A 20638-nucleotide genomic window follows, 5' to 3' on the forward strand; every position below is an offset into this window, starting at 1 on the left:
GTATCGGACAGCAGCCGTCCTCACCACTACCACCACCACCACTACCACCCACCGACGCCGACGCCGCCTCCGCCTCTGCCCAGAACGCGACGCCCTTTTCCCTCAAAGTACCTCCTCCCCTGTGCCTGTGTCCATTGCCAGGGGATCCACCCCACCACAAGTATCCAGATCTCCGAAGCTTCTCTGCAAGCCCTGCCGCTACCGACCACGCCCACTCCCACGCAACCCTCAACTTGCTGAGACGAACTAGGAAGCTCTGCGCCGCAGCGGCTCGGCGTTCAAAATGTCAATAAAGTACGTCCTTCCATGTCCGGTCCCCTTCTATGCTCTTTCTCTCTGCCTTTGCTTCCCCCTTCATCTTCCCGTCATCCCACGCCGCTCGAGCCCCATCACCACCGGAACCATCCCGGTCAGAGTCCGTGGTACCCCGCTGTCAACCTTGACCTGATCTTTTGTTGGTTCCCACCCCACACTTCCCGTCCATAATGACGGACCAGTATCTGCAAGAGCAGCATGCCCTCACTATTGCCCGCACCGTCCAGCGAGAACGCCAACTTGCCCAGGCCCGCCTAGATTCTGACCATGGCGATAGTTGGGTCATGATCACCCAGACGGGTGAAATCAATCCTTTACCTCACGAGCACATCAGACACAGATCCAATGCCAAGGTCAGCCTGGAGCTGTCGGTTCCCAAGTCACTACAGCAAGGAAGGACGCCGTTCACGCGCAAGAGCGATAACGGCACCGCATACATCACAACACAACGAGTAAGCCATATGTGTTTGCCTCAAGACGTGGTGCCGGAGCTCCCAATTGACATGCCCCCTACAGATCATATACGTCCCCGCAAAACCAACCCCCGAGTTCAAGTCGTTCCATGCGCCCATCCTGAACTGTGCCGACTCGTATGTGGGCTCGCCCTTCTTCGGCGCCTGGTTTTGGTCCGCCACCGTCGTGCCCGTTGCTGGAGGTGGCGTACCTGCCGACATACCAAGAGTTGAGGTGAAGCTGAGCTTCAAGGAAGGCGGTCACAGCGAATTCAGGCAGCGGTTCGAAGAGTTGAAGGAACGACTGGAGCATGTCAGGCGTCTACAGCAGGAGACTGGACAGACGGTCAACATCCCGGACGAGCCGCTGCCGGCATACGAGGCGACTGAGGGCGCAGGCGCTCCGAGCGGTGTTGCTTCGCAATCGTCGCCGTCGCAGCAGCCGCAGGAGGAGGAGGAGGAGCCACTGGCCCGTCAGTCGGCTAGCTCTGGGAGTCAAAACCAACGCCCGGATGAGCCCCCACCAGATTATGAGGAGGCGCAAGCTCAGACATTGAGCATGCGGCTCGAAGACCATGTCCGCGAAGAGTCTGGTAGAGCATAGTGGTTGGTGCTTCGTCAAGGCTCATGAATCACGTGTTATTCCCCCCCGCGTCGATACCTTGCATTCTTCTTTCTTCTTTTCGCTCCCTACACATGTATTTTTTATGGCATCTAAACCGGCGGCTGGCGGATTTTGTGTTTCTTGATGAGCATTACAATGTAGAAATGACGGGGCATGCTGTGACGGTGACTTGGGAATGTACGTCCAGGAAACCAGAGACAGGGGCGCAATTGAATGAAGTACGTACGTACACACGTATGCCGGCTCAGCAACATGCTGATCAACCGCCACTTATCACGTTGGCCGAGTACGGCGCGTTGAGGCCGTACCGCAAACATGCGAGCAAGCACATGTTTGTAGTAGTTTTCTTCTTTTTTTTCTTTTTGCTCTCTCTCCTGCGCTGGGTTTCCATGTGACTGCGAGGAGGAGCCTGGGTTTCAAGAACGATTCGTCCTGGAGCGGTAGTAGGTATGCGCTGGGCCGACCGGCAAATTCTTCGTGGCCCGGGTCACGTCCAATGACGCTTAGTCACCCAGCCTTCCCGCCGCAGCCAATCAAAAACGACCAATTGGGAATAACTTAGCATCCGGCTCAGGCACCCAGTTTTCGTCTTCAATCCGCCGAAAGCTCCCGACTTCTTCCATCACCATTCACGCCATCACGTCAAGCCATTGAGAGCACACACCTCTGCCATAATGGGTTTTTGGGATACTATCACGGACCTCGCTGAGGCCGCCATGCCGTGGTCCACCGTCGAGGCCGAGGCTCCTGCCGCCGAGGAGAAGGTGAGCTGCGCAAATTGTTGTCCGATGGCCTGAGGCCGGGCGAGACACGTCGACACCGCTCACCGCGACGTCCGACGGGATCTCACGCGGCCTCGGTGCATCTCGCGACACTTTTCTTTGGACGCCGACAAAGGCCGAACCAGTTCGCTGACGACATTACAGGAGGAGGAAACCCCCGCTGAGGAGGAGTCCAAGGAGGAGGCCGAGGAAGAGGAGGACGAGGAAGAGGAAGAGGAGGAGGAGGAGGAGGAGGAGGAGACGGTTGACCCCAAGGAGCAGCTCGAGAAAGGTCCGTCGTCCCGATACTTGGGTGCATACGCGATGTCGAGTGCTGGTGGCGGTCGATGACACGCACATTCTGCGTTGGCCCGATGGCCCCCGCCAGTCAGATACGACATGGCGATTGCAGATACCGCACCAGAACAGAACACTGACAGACGAAACACAGAGTGCGAGGAGTCCAAGGCCTGCGCATCGGTCAAGCACCACTACGACGAGTGCGTCGAGCGTGTCACCGCGGCCGCCGATAGCGAGGAAGGCGCCAAGGAGGACTGCGTCGAGGAGTGTAAGTACCCCGAAACTGCCGGATATATGAGAAGCAAGGCCCACGGGTGTGGATTCGGTCCCGTCGAGGGAGGAACGCTGACGTTGCTGCATACAGTCTTCCACCTCGCCCACTGCGCCACTCAGTGCGCTGCTCCCAAGCTCTGGGCCAAGCTCAAGTAAACCGATCGACCCGACTCACGAAAAGACGGCGTCGACGGATGCCAAGACCATCGCATCAGCATTGGCGCAGGTTGTTTTCTAGAAGGTGGCCGCGAGAGACGAGATGCTGAGACGAGACGACGACGACGACGTCTAGTACCGGTCCCTTGGGACCAACCCTGTACCTCAAGTTGCCCATCAAGCCGGGTCGCTCAGCAGTGGGTGGCGTCGGGCTTTTGGCGCCGATATTTGTCCTTTGTACCATAGGCATCGCCCGCAATAGATTCCTGCATGATTATCCAGCTGTTGGCCTTTTCACGGTCGTCATCTCGTAGCCTCGGCAGGTTCGGTCTAGAACTCGGATACCCCCCCCCCCCCCTCCCCCTGTTACGAAGCGAGACTGGGGGGACCATTGGCATGTTACGATTTGGAAATCCATCAGTGTTTGGGGTTCAGTCCGCATCAAGACATGCTCCCCCAGGTTTGAAGATATTTCCCAACCCCAGAGCCCTCTGCCTCTGGGGCAAACGGTAGTATCTAGCAACGCTGCATAGTGAGATTGATCGAGACCCAAGACATCTCGCAGCCTTACCCTGCGAAATGGCAAGCCAAAGGCGGAGCAAGTGCCGCGAAGAGAAGAAAGAAATGAAAAGACAAAGGGATAAGACCTGCGGCCTCGACGCAGGTTAACCTGGCCGTCCACGGCATACGCGATAGGAACTAGACTCGAGGCAATGGTGTCGGCGATATTCTTCAGCCCACCTCCCAGTTGTCAGTGTTGGATCCAGGCATTTCACCATGGGACGGTGTGGCAGAGCTTCCGAAGTCTTCTTGCCCTCTCCTCCCTCGAGTCTTGGCAAATGAACCTCTGACGACTGCAGCCAGCGGTACAAAGTTGGTGATGTTGGCCGTGATTGGCGAGAGTTCGGATGGCTGACCGGGCCAGGAGAGGTGGCCCAATGCGATGAATCGGCCGAGAGGCAGGCCAATGGGAGACGGACGGGTCGCATCCATCCCACCCCTCCCCTTCTCGCCGTCCGGTCCTGTTCTGGACAACGGGGGAGAACGTCGCTTGGTTTCCAGCCAACGGGCGTTCTTTCCACCTAGCTGCGCAGTCTTCGTGGCTGGCTTTTGGAGCGTTATCTGCCTGGTGCTCCCCGGCCACGGCCACGGCCACGGGAAGCCAATATCATATCGCTGCAGGTGCAGGCATGCAGACACCGCACACACAAACCCCAATGCGAGACCATCCATTTGGGATGGGTTTGTTGGGTACACAAAAAAGAATCCAAGCTTCTCATGCAACGGCTCGGTTCAGCGGCAACACGGAAGCATGGTTGGCCCTCGTAGATGCGCAGAGTCAAACCGGCGCCGCGGACACCGTGGTCCGTGCCTTTATTTCCACATGGACCGAGCACTCACTGATTTAATTCCAGGCGTCGTCGAAAAATAGGAATTGAGGGCACGTGGGTATGAGAGTTTGGCACCATGTCACCCCCTCCCCCACCCCCGGCCTCTAGGCGCAAGTGATACGGAGACTGAACCGATGTGCGCGACAGGGGAGGGGGGGGGGGGGATCTGGTGCAGTGGGTAGAATGTCAGAGTCGACGGACGGGTTCTATCCCACATTCAGTATCAGTTGGCTGCTATCGCTACCACTATAGGTTCGACTTGATATCCCCCCTCCATCCCTGTTCCCAATTATTCCCTTTTTATCTAAGTCGTCCTCCCGTCTTCCCCTCGGTATCTCTCTCTTCTTCAGCCGGATTTCCCCTCATTGTGGTCATCATCGACCGTTGATTGTCCCTTTGCTGTCCTGGCCTCGTGCCTATCTCCATCGCCGGGGACGCAGTGTTGTTTTTTTGTTTCTTGCTACGTTGCGGACAGGCACTCGAGACGGAAAGAAGGAAGGAAAGATTCTGAAAAGGAACCAGAATAGCGCCAAGACACGCTTAGGCCAATCCACCGCATCCGCTACCCGAATCGACCGTTCTCATCCCGTCTCGTCTCAGAAGGTGGGTGCGCGACCTAGTGTATCGGCGCCTACGGAGTAGTGTATTACAATGCGCTTCTCCCGCCTCCCGAAACGCCAGACGCAAGTCTCGGCCGGAAACAACAACAGCAACAACAGCAACAACAGCAACAACAACAACAACACCACTGACGCCCTCTCCATCGAAGCCCACGACGTCGACGCGAAGGCCCCGGACCCCGCCTCGCCGCCCGACAGCGATATGCCGAACCCCGTCCCGCCCGGCCCCGGCTTTGGCAAGCTGGGGGACGTGGACTACGACCTTCGCGATGTCGACTCGGCCGCGTCGCGCGGCGGCGGTGGTGCTGCCGCGGCCGCCCCTGATTGCGATGGCAGCGTCTTCGAGGGCTCGATGACGGCCGAGTACCGCACGTATAAGCGCCGCTGGTTCGGCCTGGCGCAGCTGACCCTGCTCAACATCATCGTGTCCTGGGATGTAAGTAAAGTATTTTTTTATAAAATCAAATAAACCCCCCGCCCGTCGAATGCATGCACGTCCCGAATTCCTCGTTTGCTCTTCTTCAGATACCCCCGGATATGACGTCTTCTTCTTTGTCCATCTCGCAGACTCGGCGTTGTGGCCCGGGTACCTGCGGCCCGCACTCCTTCCCGCAAACCGCGAACCTGCGGTCGCGAAACCTAGCTGGCGAATGATGGGAGACGGTTCCAAGACAGAATAACTGCTGCATTCCTATCAGCCGGTGGAGACTAAACCTCAAATGAGACACACACAAAAAAAACAAGACGCTGACGTGAGACCTCCCTAGTGGCTCACCTTCGCTCCGGTTGCCTCCATCGCCGCGGACTACTACGATGTCTCCGAGTCGGCCATCAACTGGCTCTCGACCGCCTTTCTCTTCTCCTTCGTCGCCATCTTCCCCGTCACGATGCGCATCCTCCACCTGGGGCCCAAGCCCGCCTTCATGACGGCCGCCGCCCTGATCCTCGTAGGCAACTGGGTCCGGTACGGCGGGTCGCACGACCAGGCCGGCGGCAGCTACGGCGTCGTCATGTTCGGCCAGATCCTCACCGGCCTCGCACAGCCCTTTGTGCTGGCCGCCCCGACGAGGTACTCGGACCTGTGGTTCACCAACCGCGGCCGCGTCGCCGCCACCGCCCTGACCTCCCTCGCGAACCCGCTCGGCGCCGCCCTCGGCCAGCTCGTCGTGCCCTTCTTGGTCACGTCCCCGAGCGACATGTCCTCCGGCGTGCTCTGGGTCGCCGTCATCTCCACCGTCGCTGCCCTCCCGGCCTTCTTCATCCCCGCCCGCCCCCCGACCCCCGTGGCCTCCTCGTCCCAGACCGCCAAGCTCGGCATCCGCGAGTCCGTCGCCGTCGTCGGCCGCTCCCTCGAGTTGTGGCTCGTCATGATCCCCTATGCCGTCTACGTCGGCTTCTTCAACTCCATCTCGTCGCTGCTCAACCAGATGATGAGGCCCTACGGCTTCTCCGACGAGGATTCCGGCATCGCCGGCGCCCTGCTCATAGTCGTCGGCCTCGTCTTCTCGGCCGTCACATCGCCCATCCTCGACCGCACCAAAAAGTTCTTACCGGCCGTCAAGATCGCCGTCCCCGTCATCGGGCTGTGCTACCTCGCCTTCGTCTGGATGCCCGAGACCCGCTCCGTCGCGGGCCCTTACGTCGTCCTCGCCGTCCTCGGCGCCTCCTCCTTCGCCCTCGTCCCCGTCGCCCTCGAGCTGCTCATCGAGCTGAGCCACCCCGTCAGCCCCGAGGTCACGAGCACCATCGCCTGGGCCGGCGGCCAGGCCCTCGGCGCTGTCTTCATCATCATCTCGGACGCCCTGCAGGCCGATGCCTCCGCCGACCCGCCCAGGAACATGAAGAACGCCCTCATCTTCCAGGCCGTCGTCGCCATGGTCATCATCCCGCTACCGCTATGCCTCGGCCTGTTCGGCCGGGCCGACAAGGTCACCCTGAGGCGCGTCAGGTCCGACACCCGAAGAGCCCAGCAGGAGAACCCGTAAGGGGTGGGTGTGGGGAAGGTCTTTCGCCGATGACGTGTGTACGAAGTGATGAGAACTAGCAAAGGACGGCCGGGGGGTTCTTTATGAGTGAATAGGATGTAATTAGGCATTATGTTAAGTAAACGTTTTTTTTGGACACCCTCTATACATTTCGCCGGTCGGAGGAAAGCAGAAAACCAAAAAAAGAAACCCCAAACCAAGACCCGGTGCCTCCCCCTCCCCTTTCATGTTCACGTGCCCCTTGCGTTTCAACCCGACGATTTGTCGTTGCCGTGACTGTCGACGCCGTGTCTGCGAATGTCAAGAAACTCCTCCCACTCTCGCCGCAGCCTCTCCATCTCGGCCCAGACGCTGGCGCCGAGCTCCTCGAACTCGGCCAGCTGCTCGCTGCTCAGGTCCTTGGCGTTGGGGTTCCGGCCGACCACCTTGCGCAGCACGCCGGTGGCCGGGTCCCGGGACAGCGAGTCGCGGTCCTCGACGGCGCCCTCCCACCCCCAGCCCTCGACCTCGGTCTTCTTGACGTCCTGCCGGCCCGAGAAGGAGGCGGCGGAGCCCCACTTGATCTTCTTGGCGTCGAGCTCCGTCAGGGTCTCGTCGTCCTGCAGCGCGATCCAGACGGGCGCGACGGCACCGTTGTACCCCGTGACGGGGTGCCACGGCGAGCCCAGCCAGCGGGCGAGGTAGAGGGCGAACTTGTAAGCCCAGAAGAGGATGAAGGGGAAGGGGACGGGGAACAGGTTGGAGGCGACTACGCCCGGGTGGGTGAGGTAAAAGGAAGGACGAACTGGTAGGGCCCGGGCGGTTTCGGGGTCCTCGGGGGTGAAGTAGGAGGCCGAGATGTTCCGGGTGGCGGGCAGGTGGGAGGTCAGGGCGAGGACGTCGGTGAGGCGCTTGGAGGACTCGTAGGGCCCCTCGGTCTCGACGCCCTGGAAGTCGTCGAGGCGGAAGTGGCGGGCCTGGGGCTCGATGCTGCTCGTCCAGACGACGCGGCCGGGGGCGGTGCGGTCGTCGGCGGCCCTGGCGAGCAGCGGGAGGAGCTCGTGGGCGAGGACGTAGTGGCCGAAGACGTTGGCGCAGAAGACCTCGCCGAGGACGGGGGACGAGGGCTTGGTATCGTAAGCGGAGGCTAGGGAGAGGGGGTTATCGGGGGAGTCTGTGGGTACCAGGTCGGAGCGGACGGGGCGCTGGTTGAGGACGGCGCCGGGGCGGGCGAGCTTGAAGGAGGGCCATGTGAGGACGGCGAGGAGGCCCTTTGTGAAGAGGTCGGTGAAGAGGCCGGCCCAGTCGAGGCCGGTCCAGCCGCCGAAGCCGGCGTTGAAGATGACGGAGTCGAGGCGGGGGATGCGGTAGCGCGGGGCGGCGGGGCTCGTGTCGGTCGGGTCGGCGACGGCGCCGGCGACGAGGTTCGCGGCGCAGGCGTAGACGGAGGTGAGATCGCAGAGGTCGAGCTGGGTGGAGAGCAGGTGGACGCGGTCGAGGGTGTCCTGGGGGTCGTAGTAGGAGGAGCCGGCGCGGGAGCGGAGGGCCGGGGAGGAGGTGGCGGTGCGGCGGAGGTGGTCGCGGAGGGAGGAGATGGTCTCGCGGGACTTGCGGACGGAGCGGGTGGTGGGGATGAGGATCAGGTGGGCGGTCAGGGGCCGGGTGGCGAGGAAGTCGTCGATGAGGCGCTCGCAGATGCCGAGGCCGACTCCGCTGGGCGGAGCGGGGGGGAGTCAGTGGGAGAGTTATAAGAGAAGAGCGAGAGGCCCGTCAAGGGAGGGAGGGGTAGACGGAGAGCTTACCTGTTTGCGCCGGTGACGAGCACGAAGAGCTGCTCGCGGGGTGAGACCTCGTCCCAGGGCGCTGCGACCATTGTGCGTCTATCTGTCTGTCTGCCTCTGTCTCTCTCTCTGTGTGTGTCAATTGGAAAAAAGGAGTGTATCTCGAAGAGGGTCGCGGCTTCACAGGCGGGGTGGATTTAGTGAATGAATGAATGAATGAATGAATGAATGACGAGGAAGCGAAAGGAGGGGGGGGATGTGTTTGGCGGTGAGTCTCGTGTCTTAACCAAATTTCGGACGGGAAAGCTTAATAGGTCGTTGCCTCTTTGGGCCAAACGCGTCTGTCTCATGCGGGTCCGCGGGAACCTCGACGCGCCTAATTCCACGGAGTCTGCTGCATCCCAAGAGTCCGAGCCCGAGACCCAGATACGTGTTCTACTGTGCAATCAGATGCCGACCATGATAGCCGTTCGGAGAAGCTTTGGTGGTCGTGGGCGGCGGGCAGGCTGTGAGTACATACAGGTACACAGTAGTAGTGGTCGTTGGGGACAGAAATATTGTAGCTACGGTTAGATGGGGGGAACCCTGGGCTGATGTTCACTGCCAAGAAAAGAACCTGGTCTGTTTGATAACCGCGGTGAACATGCTAAAATGCAATTGTGCTTGCGATCTGGGAACTCGATATTCGGGCCGAGGAATTCGAGTATTCCAAGACAATCAATCAACCCTATCGATAATTACCTATCTAGACACGCTAGTCAAAACCGCATTTGATTCGCCCGATCCGCCCCGCCCACTATACCGGATTCGGCCGGCTCTCGCGCTCTCCAGGCTCACTCCAACCGACCCAAACTAAAAAAAAAGTACGGATACTCCATAAGCCAAACCAAACCAAACCACGGATACGGATACTCCATAAGTCAACCCAAACCAACCCGATCACGGACCTCACTCTGGTTCTATCACGCTCCGAGGCATATTATTGCTCGATTCATCACAGACCCCGTGTCTGATTGGCCGGCGAGCCGCCCCGTCCCTTTGATCACTTAGTGACGTTCCGCACTCAACTTCAACTCAACGACACGGCATCGAAACTCGAGACCGAGACACTTGACAAAGGAGTATTATTATTATTATTCTATCAACCAACTACACACGCCTCCCGCTGCATGTTCGTCGTCCAACTCCACCCTTTCCTCCCTTACGCGACCTTGCAGAGACGGCCGTCGCTCCGCACCTCCCAGTCGTCGCTGCCCACGCCCGTGAGCGCGTAGAGGGTGCTGGTGGGGTCGTACTTCTGCTTAATCGACTTGAGCTTTGCGTAGTTGCCGCCGTAGAAGACGTCCTCGTAGTCGGCCTCGTTACGGTCCGCCTCGTTGAGGTACGCCCCGCCGCCAGGAGTCAGCGCCTTGAGCTTGGGGAGCAGAACGTCCGTGACCTCGTTCTGGCCGATCACGAGTGTCGAGAACTTTTCGCGGCTGTAGGAACTGTGTTTTTCACGTCTTGTCAGCTTGGGTCCGTTCGACGGCACGAAAACACGTGTTTGAGGGGGCGGGGAGGGGGGACTCACGTTCCGACGACGGCGGAGAAGAGAGCCGAGCGCCACGCCGGGGTCACCGCGTTGGGAACCGCATCGTCGGGCCGGGAGACGTTGATGGTGAGGCCCGAGATGAGGCCTCCGTTGTCGGCGATGGAGCTCAGCGCGTCCGTAAGGTTAGCGAGCGAGGCGTCGTCGGCGACGAGGGTGCGGGGCATAAGACGGCCGCCGATGTTGTACTCGGTGACGGCGGGCTCCGGGTTCATGGCGTTGTAGCTGTCCAGGAAGGTGTCGTACTGCTCAATGTTGTAGTCTGGGCTTTTTGTCAGTCGAGGGCTGTCGTCACACTTGGGGCTCAACGGCTTCGCTTCGGGCTTCGTTTTCACTTACTATACTCGATGCAGGCCTCGTCGAGCGCGTTGAGGAACGGCTGGAGCAGAGTCTGGAGCTCATCCTTGGTCTTGTTGGGGAGAGTCGTCGGCTGCATGAGGAATGCGCCGCCGCCCAACAGCCAGATGCTGACAGCTCCGGCGTCGACGATGTCGGGCAGTACCTTCAGGTATGACTTGATGGCGCCGTAGAAGACGTCGTCCGAGATGCCGCTGTTGGTGAACGTCAAGTTGGCAGAGGACGTGATGGTGTCGGGGTACACCTTGAGCGTCACGGACAGCGCGGCCGCGTACACGCCACCGCCGCCGCCGGACATGGCCCAGTAGAGGTCCGTATTGTTGGTAGGGGTCGCGACGATCCTCTGGCCCGCGGTCGTGATGACCTCCCACTCGAGGACCTGGTCGGCCGAGAGGCCGTACTTGGAGACGAGGGGTCCGTGGCCGCCACCCTGGGTGTAGCCTCCCGCAATACCGACTGTCGGGCTGTTGCCTCCAACGACGACGAGGCCATTGGCGTGCGCGACGCTCTGGGCCTCGCCCACCTGGACACCGGCGCCGACCTTGAGAGCCTTGCCGGTGTAAGACGCCGACTTGTAGTCCAGGACCTCGATGTCCTTGATGTGGTGCGTCCAGAGCGCCAGAGCGCCGGCACCGGTGGACTTGCCAAGGTAGTCGTGGCCGGTGTTGCGGATGACGAAGCGGATGTTGTTGTCCTGGGCGAACTTGATCGTATTGACATAGTCGTCAGCGCCAGTGGCATTGACAGCGTACTGGACGTAGGTGCCGATGATGCAACGGTCGGATCGGTCGAGGAAGGGGTCGCAGCTCTGGTTGGCGAAGAAGGCCGCCATCACCGAGGACGACGTCTTGATGTGCGTCTCCGGACTGCCCCAGGCGTTCTGGAGAGCCGTGCACTCGGCCTCGTTGTAGGAACCGAACGAGCTGTCGTGGCAGGGGGCGCCGATGGGGACCGTCGCGATGAGACGTCCGCCAACGGTCTGGTTGAAGGCATCCCAGTCCGCCGCCGTCGGCCAGCATGCATCTCCGGGGTAGCAGCGGCAGTCTGCGTCACTTTGGCGAGCCAGGTGGGCCAAAGGGCCGCCGATGGAAGCGGCTGAGACAGCCGCAGGGGCGAGCGCGAGGAGGTTGAGGAACGACACCATCTTGAACGAAAGGAGACCGTCACGATCGCTTGCGGAGGGCAAAGGGATCCTTGAGGAGATGGAACGATGGGAAGGACCGAGGTGAGGTGAAAGTTCACATTTCAACTTGACATCGGACTACCTGGGCCATAGATATAAGAGGCAGTTCACGAAGATGAACAATGCGAATCGAGTCGGACAACCCGACGACGGCTTGAACGGAACCAATACCGATATTGGACGACCCATCGGTCCACGACTGCTCATGGGAGGGAAAAAATCAATAAAGACTTTGAACTATTGGAAAGGTCATGTCTTGACTGTCACTCTCCTGGCTCTTCAACCCTGCCAGGCCGCAAGGACACTGGAAGTAATGGGACCGGTTGCCGTGGTTGGTTGACTCGCGGTCGAGTGGCAACTCACCAACATCGATATTGGAGAAGGGATGGGGGGGCGCGGTCGACCCCCATAGCAATTGGCTTCGCCTTCTCTCAGATTCGAGGCCTCCTCGTTGGACGGTTGGAAGATACGGCATCTCTGGTAACCTGTTATAGGTAGGTAGTATCGCGGTACTGCATTAAAGGGATGGTCCCTGGTAGACGAACTCCAATCAGGTATCTCGTCCTCATTTGCCAAAATGACATTAGGATGCTACCGCACTACGGTGTAACCTCGGAGGATGCAAGGAGCAAGCAGGCTCGCATATGCCAAGGGCCAAGGGCAGTCGGATACAGCCATAACCGGAGAGAGACTGCCAGTCAACGCCAACGGTTCATCCAACATGCCACGGTTCCGTGGAACCTGAGCGGTGGTACCACAAGAGCGAGGGTTTACCCCAGGCCATGGTTTGGGGTCCAACGGACGACACTAGGGAAGCCGGCACCATTACCGTTCACGGACGCTGCCAAGGGAGAGGGAGAGGGGGTGGCGTAAGTCAATTGATCCTCCCGCCGGCAAGGTTTATATCTTGGAGTCTGTACGAGTCAACACCACGCATGTGCATTTCGACCGGTTTGATTTGTCCGCCTGAGAACCACAATTTATTATCGGAAATAATCCTCCTGCTTGCGACCCTTGTCGATTCCCTGCCACGTATCAAGCTCCACGCTTGGCTCCCCAAGCCAGTCACTTATCTAGTCCATGACTCGCACAGCTCCATAGATTCGTGATCAACCCTGATCAACCCTGACCAACCCTGACCTGCCAACTCTGAACGAAACGACGAATACGTTGGTAGTTCACAAAACAGGTTGTTCATGCCGTTTGGAACCTCGCCCGCGCGCCCGTTACGTCCGCCACGGCAACGACACGAAACCGTTACCGACCAGCGGCAGAGAGTATAGACAGATGGTCCACAGGCACCATAACTTCCAAGCTCGAGAGTCCGTTTTCGGTGTCCTTGTCCGGAGGACCCCAACGACCACTAGCGCCCCGGACAGCATGGGCAGCAGCACTGCCCACGAGCGGATACGCCAGACGTACACGCATACGCAGGACCAGAGTGGGACGAGAACCGAGAGAGACACGCGCGAGGCCTTGTCACCGAAGAATAGGGGGACGGTAGCTCGGCCGCGGCCGCTGTCGCCCGCCTGGTCCTTGAGGTCCTGGACCTGCATCGTCGTCAGGATCACGGCGCTGATGATGAAGGCCCACGCGTAGCCCTCATTTGTGATGACCGCCTCGGCGTCCCCGCTGATGGCGATCTTGAGCGAGGCCGTATTGAAAAGGCCGTAAGCCACGGAGATGATTGGGTCCCGCAGGAGCTCGTCGCCCCCCCGGAGGTCGTTATACAGCCACGTGAGGATGAGGATGAAGACGCCCTCCTTCCAGACGTTCAGGGCGTAGTTCATCGCGAGTACCGCGGGGATGGCCACCAGCATGGCCTTGCGTGTCTGCTCGGGTGTGACTTTGCCCGCGGGGATCGGGCGCCAGGGCTTGTTCGCGTAGTCTTCGGCCACAGACTCGGGGCCGCGCTGGTTGGCCAGGTCGAAGATGAGGACGCTGTACCAGTTGAAGGCGACGATCAGAGGAAGGCGTTGCAGGACCGAGAGGGCCGTTGCGTGACCCGAGGTCAGTGGCAGCCCCGTGAGCCCGCCCAGAAGGCCAAAGGCCGTGTTGGGCACGACAAAGGTGAAGAAGTTGCTCTCGGTGAAGTCCCAGATTAAGCGAGGGATGCGGAGGAGAGCCGGGAGGTTGGACGAAGACCTGCAGCTCGAGTCCACGTCGTCTCCAAACGAGGACTGTTTGAGTATGAGGGGGGAGCGCTCCCCGGCATCTGTGCTCTGCATGATGGGCCGTCCAAATAGGTGAGAAATCTGGGGAACGATCCAACAAGTTCGGTTGACAGTCTCCTATGCATGAGAATCACTCCTCTGCCACACATCTCTCCCTCACTCACTCGAAGGGGCGCTCAAGGCCCTTAGATAAAGGTCAATCGAGGGTTATATGTTGCCGGCCCGAGGGGACTTGCACCGAACCCATACACCCCTCCGCTTCGGCCAGCGATGGGTAGCACATGCCCAAACGGCCGGATGCCTCCATCGCCAGATGTCCAATTGTCAGGCGGTACATCCCGAAAGTCGCAGTCTCGTCGACGTAGCTTCTCCGAGGTACCCGCACAGGAGGAGTCATGCTTGCTGCGACTTGTAGTGCAGGCAAACCACATATGCAATGCGCAGCAACCCCTGGACGATCACACGCCGGGCTCCATACGACTTCCCTTTGTTCGGTTCGCGATGTGCTGGGCTAGCGGTCTTTCAATATGCCTCTGGCAGCGATCCAAGGTGCAAGGAACCCCCTGAGAAGCGTTCTTGGGAGTGCGAGTTTCCAAGATAAGTGCGAGTACTATCCAGACGGATCGAATACAAAAAAGTCACGGGATACAACGCGGGAGTTCCACGGTTGGACTCGTTGCCCTTGTGGTGGAACAGATAAGAAACGCGACAAGGGCAACTCGACCATGGCCTGCGATCGCTCGCAGTGATGATGCAGGGAATACCACGTACGACGGGGGGCCGGGTCGAAGCAAGGAAATAATACAAGTATAACGTGAGCGCGACTCAGTTTCGAGCCCGAGTCCGAGACTGCTACGTCCCTCGGTTGTACGGAAATCGGGATTTGGAAACATCCTGAACAGATAACCGTGACATATTGGTACTTGGCCATGGACACCACTACTAGACTGGTGGGATTATCCTTCTCGCGGCATTCTCCGTGGGCACGGGGTGGCAAACACCTTTGTGATTGCCGCATCGTACACCCTCTCACGCAAGCGGCCACGCAACGGCCCTTGCACTATTGGTTTTTGTGTCGTAGTATAATTTAGATGTGACCATAGCTCCTCCTGCGGGCCTTGGATCCCCGGCGGAAAGGGTTGACATGTTCGCTTCGACTTGTTTGCCCAACTGTCTGCCCAACCGTCTTCGGAACTTTACCGGAGAAAGAGAGAGACGACTGACTATCCGAGGCACAGACAAAGGGTGGACCCGGCTGCGGTATTAGGTCTCTCTCCCCAAGTCCGTAGCCAGAACTCTCCACCTGGGATGCCCATGTCCACTCTCTCTCTCTCTATCTCTCTCGGGAGCCGGAACGGAGGCGAAGGGGAATGAGTAATTTCGGGCAAACAAGCCAACGTCAACCCCTTCTTCAACGATGGCCCCCGTATCTGCGTAAAACTCTCCTAGGAGAGAGAGCTCAAGCCTATCTGGAGTTGATTGCGTAAGAGATCGGGTCGTGGCTCCCGGAAGCTTGTTTGTGGTATACGACGGTACTACCTGCAGATCCCGAGAAAATCTGCGCCACGAATCACTTTAAGGGGAGGGGACGGAGAGGAGATTGACCACTCAATAGAATTTGATTGCCGAGTTAAGAAACTTGGAAAAATTAAATAAAAACAATGAAAGAATTCACCAGGAGAGAAGGGCACCGTCGAGAAAAATGCCTCCTATGGATTTACAAAAGTATGACAAAAGAAACCGTTCCAGAAGCAACGTGACTCATAAACACCGTAAACTACAACCCTGGCCGTGACTACCGCACTAGGCTCAAATCTGTGATCCTTCACGATGGTATGTCTCCGATGCAATGTTCTGGTGCACATAGATGCCCGGCTTGCTGTTGCGGGGTGGCTCGAATTCCGCGGAGAACTGACACCGGGTCGTGACGGCGCCGTTCTTTGCCAGCTCGGCGCGCTCGAGGTCATCGACGGAGGTGGTGTCATCGAGTTTGCCGTAGGCCCGACGGGGCGTGCGAGTGCTGTGGCCGCTGCTGGAGATGTCCTTCAGCTGCACCGATCCCTTGTTGCTCGAGGGGTTTGTCAGCTTCGAGACGGCGGGCTTGACGTATGTCTTGAAAAGGGGACCCAAGGTGGGCAGGCAGGCAATGACGATGCCGATCCACAGCTCGAGGAGGCTGACGAGGCCGATGTCGTGGAGGATGTAGACGAAGTCGGGGTCCCCGATCGTGGTGAGCGTGTTAACGAGACGCCAGATCATGATGGCGATGGTTCTGTCCGTGTTAGTCGGGCCCTAGGGACGGAAAAGGGGGTGAGGGCAGGCGACTTACGCAAGGCCCATGCCGAACATGGCGCTGACAGCAATCTTATTCTTCAGAGGCATCTGGAGGCCCCAGAGCATCGGCATAGGGAGGGCTGTCATGGCGACGTCGACGATGATGTTGATGGACACCGAGACGATCTGGTCGATGGTGATGTCGCGGCAGTGGCCGCCCGGGACGGGGTCCCATTGCTGGGACATGGGCACGCATCTGCTCATGAACAGGATGAGGAAGGCAACACCGTAGGCACCCACGACGCCCATTAGGATACGAGCCCAGCGCTTGAACTGGGCCGTGGAGAAGAGCCTCGTGTAGAGCCATAAGATGGCCATCTTGATGAAGACGGTTCCCAACAGCCAGGTCACGCCACTGGCGAGGATGAGCTGTGCGAGCAGCGGTTAGAGCATGGTTGGAGGTGGAGAAAGTTGGGAAAGGCTTACCTTGAACTGCACGGCATATTCTGCCAGATCCAACTCGCTCGTGTGTTTGCCTAGACCGTTGTAGATAGCCCAGATGACTACGCCTTCCAACGACACCAAGTTGGCCTGTCGCGAGTTAGACCCAGCCAACAACAAACAAGGAGAGGGGCGGGGCTGGTGACTTACAAAAGCAAACAAAATCATTCCATCATCCCAATAGAAGGGCCTCCTCATCAACTTGGCGGACCACACCCGCAGGCCCAGCATGACGGCATCTAGGGCGGTAAAGATGATGATAAGAATCAGGAGGCTGATGCCCCTCGGACCAGCACCAGACATGTCGAAGGATTTTTTAGATCGCGGAAGGATTCAGACCCAAGAATATGGACGGCGATGTGGTTGGTTCCGGAGGGGATGGAACAAGATCAGACGGTCAGATACATATGAGACCAACAACTCGCACTAGTGGCACGGACAGACACGCGGGATGCCGTTGATTCTTATGGAGGGGGAGCGGGACCGATGCTCAACGGCATCAAAAAGCCGCCGTGTGAAGGCCATCTAGACCACACGCACACACGCATGCCCAACAATCGAGGCGAAACATGGTCCGAGGCGTCTGTCACTCACATCACGCAGCACTCAAAACGAAGTGTGGGTGAAGGTATCCGTAAAGACGCCAAGATGCCGGTGGATGTGACCCCATTCTCCCTTATTCCCAGCCTCGGAGTTATAGCCAGGTAGGTATGTAATATGCGGTAGGCCGCACGCGTGTGCGCACACACTTACACACACACACACATACACATTGAGCCCGCCTGTCCATGGCGAGCCGGGTTCGGCCGGGTACGTTTGGCCATGGTTGCTTTGGCCGGAGAATACATCCCAACTTGCGTGCCATTAAGCCGTCAATAGTCTTCTTTTCTCCCTCACTCTGATATCTAATAGATGACAAGAGGAGGGTGAATACCTAGGTATGACATGGATCAGTAAGAGCTTCCTGCACTCGCATGACATTGCATCCGTCACCCCACCACACCCACCTGTCATTTGCATACATATCTACCTAGGCAGATCAGTTGGACGAACACACCCTTACACACACAGCCTTACTACAGTATGAAGCTAGGTAGAGCAAGGTCCGAACAAGAAAAAGAAAAGAAAAAAAAGGGGGGGGGGGCCAACCGGTTTGCGAGGGGAGTCCCATCGCTTCGCCCAGGGGAACCAACCATCCGTGTGGTGTTGCTGTGCCTGTGGACCGTGTGGATAGAAACCGACCATCTCCTAAATGATTTTTCCCCCTGCCCAGATGTGATCGGAACATGCATACCTGTGATCCAAACATCCTAGACCCTTGTTGCTTGCCCTTGTCCCACACGCGGACCGTCTAACCCTGCTCTTTCTCTTGCACGTAGCAGGGATCATGATGCTTCCCCAGTTTACTGACTTCGAGTCTTTTGCAAATCTAGGTAGTATTGTTACAAAGCATCTAGTTTAGTAGTATTTTACATAGTATCCGTAGCCGGTGTACGGAGTATTATATACTAAGGTATGTCTGTATGCTGCGGTTCCAGAGTGGAGTACCTGCAAGTTGATATGTTTCGCCATTATATATCATACCTGTACGTTGCTATGCGATCAGATACGCATTTATACCAGGTAGTTGTGGCCGTCTCTCATCCGTAAATCCGGTCATACAAAACCAGGCACATATATCCATACACATACACATATATATCCATACACATACATATATATATCCATACACATACATATATATATCCATACACATACACATATATATCCATACATACATTACCCCCGCACGTCAAGAGCACAAGTCCCACACATCCACGACGACCCGGGTGGGGTTTCTATCATGGCACCGCAGCACTGATGTGCAGCCCATGTGGCCCGACCTGCTCTAATCGTCAAACTCCCGATGGCCGCTATTGACCTTCTAGTTTGGTCTACGTAAGGGCCCTCACGCCTTTTCTTTGCCCGTCCGGCAATGGTGTCGTGATATTGCAGCACAACCTTGTAGCTTATGTCAAGCAAGCTTGCGGGCCTCGTTGGGCGGCCATGCAAGCCACCGCCATCCCTTCTTGTTAGTTTAGTTTCACCTAGGGTTCCCGACCCGTCCGTTCCTCCCGTAGCGTCGAGGAAGGGATGCCGCCGCGGTGTTGTAATCAGCAGTCATGCCATATGCTCCAGGCCACCTGCACCGTACCAACCGCAACCCAAAAGGCTGCTTCGTCAACCGGCTCGAGCCTTCGACTGTGGTGCTCGTTCGGGAGGGTGAGGGATAAAAGAACAACCCTCTTTCATGACAACAGTCATCCGGACCACTTCGAACCCCACGTCCTTCCTTGATCTAAACCACCTGAACTATCCACCACTAGTTCCTCTGCTTCGCTAAGTCTCCTCGCTGGACAGCCGTGTTGTATTTGCTACCTCTTCCTCCTCCTCCAACTCGCCTAGATAGTCTGGTTCCTACCTTGAGATACCTCCATAATCCGAAAGATGCAACCCCCTCTGCCCTCCGTCACACCCACCTGGCGCAACGACACCTACGATGCCATCTCACCCTCGCGCCCAGAGCTGAGCGCGGCAGGCAAGACCATCATCGTGGTTGGTGCGGTAAGTTCCATCTTGATGCCCCCTCCTTATGTCTCTCTTCTTTCCTCTCTTCTCTCATTATTACGACCCCACTGCCCTCCTCGTGGTATTCAGGGGATTGTGGCTCCGGTAAACAGGAGCTCCCCCGGAGAGACCTTTTCGCCCCCTTACAACTCCATCCTGTGTGCCGCGCGGTCTTTGAGTCTAATCCGAAATTTTCTCCAGGGAAGTGGAATCGGTCGAGAGACTGCCCTGGCCTTTGCCACTGCCGGAGCCTCCCGAGTCATTCTCCTCGGCCGAACCGAGGCCGCCGTAGCCCAGACGGCCGCGTCCCTGCCTACCTCGGTCCAGGGCGACGTGCACGCTGTGGACATCACGAACGAAGAGGCCTTGACTAAGGTGGCGGCGGCGGCGGGCCAGTGGGACGTCCTCGTCCTCACTGCCGGTTATGTGTCCAGCCCCTCGCCTGTGGCGGCATCGTCCAGCGACGAGTGGTGGCAGAGCTTCGAGGTGAGTCCCTTATGCCCTGCTCCGTACGGAACTTGCTCCGATCCATCGCTCTGGGAAGGGGAGCGAGACGGACACCTCCCCACCATCCAAGCCCTTCCCCAAGCAACTCGGCTCACGCAGCTTGTGGCAGACAAACACAAAGGGCACGTACCTCGTCACAAAGGCCTTCCTCCCCACGGCCAACCCCTCCCATGCCGCCGTCGTTGCCCTCACTACCGGCACGACGGCCCTACCGGCAGTGGCGCTCCCTGGCCTATCCGCCTACATGGCGTCCAAGCTGGCTCAGACAAAGATCATCGAGTTCCTCGCGGCCGAGAACCCCAACCTCTTCGCGGTCACCCTTCACCCGGGCATGGTCGAGACCGACATCTTCAAGAAGAGTGGTGCCAAGGCCGAGGCGCTCCCAATGGACAAAGGTGCGTCGTCGTCGCCATTCTCCTCCTCCTCCTCCCCTCTGACCAAGTCTCTCCCCTTCCCCTGCTATCGCAGTGCATCTTCCAGATGAAATCCCTTCGTCTCCTTCCTGTTGTAGCTGCTTGTGCGGGGCAAGCAAGATGACTGATTTGCTGACTAACGCACCTTGTGGCAGTGCAACTTCCAGCCCACTTCACGGTCTGGTTGACCAGCCCCGAGGCGGCGTTCCTGAGTGGCCGCACGGTTTGGGCGAACTGGGATGTTGAAGAGCTTAAACAAAGCGCCGGGGCAATCCAGTCCGGTCAGCTGCTGACTAGCGGGATCAACGGGTGGCCCTACACAAGTCTTGCGTGATGTTTTTATAGTGTCCGTACACTTGTTCGCAAAACTCGGACATATGTTTAGTGGTAGGAGTA

The 20638-nt window shown here is 58.4% G+C and overlaps 8 protein-coding genes across 8 annotated transcripts; 4 read left to right on the top strand and 4 right to left on the bottom strand.

Moving 5' to 3' along the window:
• Nucleotides 1-485: 485 nt before the first annotated feature.
• Nucleotides 486-1371, top strand: GLRG_10942 (WW-domain ligand protein; the record flags this gene model as incomplete). The annotated part of the gene is made up of 2 exons (XM_008101662.1): nt 486-767; nt 832-1371. The coding sequence occupies 2 exons, from the start codon at nt 486-488 to the stop codon at nt 1369-1371; spliced, it is 822 nt and encodes a 273-aa protein (XP_008099853.1).
• A 695-nt stretch (nt 1372-2066) lies between these two features.
• GLRG_10943 (ubiquinol-cytochrome C reductase hinge protein) lies at nt 2067-2882 on the top strand (the record flags this gene model as incomplete). Its single annotated transcript, XM_008101663.1, has 4 exons — nt 2067-2156; nt 2319-2445; nt 2605-2721; nt 2818-2882. 4 exons carry the CDS (start codon nt 2067-2069, stop codon nt 2880-2882), a joined length of 399 nt encoding a protein of 132 aa, XP_008099854.1.
• Nucleotides 2883-4924: 2042 nt separating this feature from the next.
• GLRG_10944 (major facilitator superfamily transporter) lies at nt 4925-6878 on the top strand (the record flags this gene model as incomplete). Its single annotated transcript, XM_008101664.1, has 2 exons — nt 4925-5329; nt 5661-6878. 2 exons carry the CDS (start codon nt 4925-4927, stop codon nt 6876-6878), a joined length of 1623 nt encoding a protein of 540 aa, XP_008099855.1.
• Nucleotides 6879-7126: 248 nt separating this feature from the next.
• Nucleotides 7127-8730, bottom strand: GLRG_10945 (uncharacterized protein; the record flags this gene model as incomplete). The annotated part of the gene is made up of 2 exons (XM_008101665.1): nt 7127-8570; nt 8660-8730. The coding sequence occupies 2 exons, from the start codon at nt 8728-8730 to the stop codon at nt 7127-7129; spliced, it is 1515 nt and encodes a 504-aa protein (XP_008099856.1).
• Nucleotides 8731-9839: 1109 nt separating this feature from the next.
• Nucleotides 9840-11727, bottom strand: GLRG_10946 (FAD binding domain-containing protein; the record flags this gene model as incomplete). The annotated part of the gene is made up of 3 exons (XM_008101666.1): nt 9840-10125; nt 10209-10488; nt 10566-11727. The coding sequence occupies 3 exons, from the start codon at nt 11725-11727 to the stop codon at nt 9840-9842; spliced, it is 1728 nt and encodes a 575-aa protein (XP_008099857.1).
• A 1265-nt stretch (nt 11728-12992) lies between these two features.
• On the bottom strand, nt 12993-13994 carry GLRG_10947 (uncharacterized protein; the record flags this gene model as incomplete). The annotated part of the gene is made up of 1 exon (XM_008101667.1): nt 12993-13994. The coding sequence occupies one exon, from the start codon at nt 13992-13994 to the stop codon at nt 12993-12995; it is 1002 nt and encodes a 333-aa protein (XP_008099858.1).
• Nucleotides 13995-15749: 1755 nt separating this feature from the next.
• GLRG_10948 (uncharacterized protein) lies at nt 15750-17018 on the bottom strand (the record flags this gene model as incomplete). The annotated part of the gene is made up of 4 exons (XM_008101668.1): nt 15750-16212; nt 16270-16643; nt 16701-16805; nt 16866-17018. The coding sequence occupies 4 exons, from the start codon at nt 17016-17018 to the stop codon at nt 15750-15752; spliced, it is 1095 nt and encodes a 364-aa protein (XP_008099859.1).
• Nucleotides 17019-19202: 2184 nt separating this feature from the next.
• GLRG_10949 (short chain dehydrogenase) lies at nt 19203-20576 on the top strand (the record flags this gene model as incomplete). The annotated part of the gene is made up of 4 exons (XM_008101669.1): nt 19203-19319; nt 19524-19808; nt 19939-20224; nt 20398-20576. The coding sequence occupies 4 exons, from the start codon at nt 19203-19205 to the stop codon at nt 20574-20576; spliced, it is 867 nt and encodes a 288-aa protein (XP_008099860.1).
• Nucleotides 20577-20638: the final 62 nt, after the last annotated feature.

The sequence above is a fragment of the Colletotrichum graminicola genome, assembly GCF_000149035.1.
Source record: "Colletotrichum graminicola M1.001 genomic scaffold supercont1.71, whole genome shotgun sequence".
Taxonomy (NCBI): domain Eukaryota; kingdom Fungi; phylum Ascomycota; class Sordariomycetes; order Glomerellales; family Glomerellaceae; genus Colletotrichum; species Colletotrichum graminicola.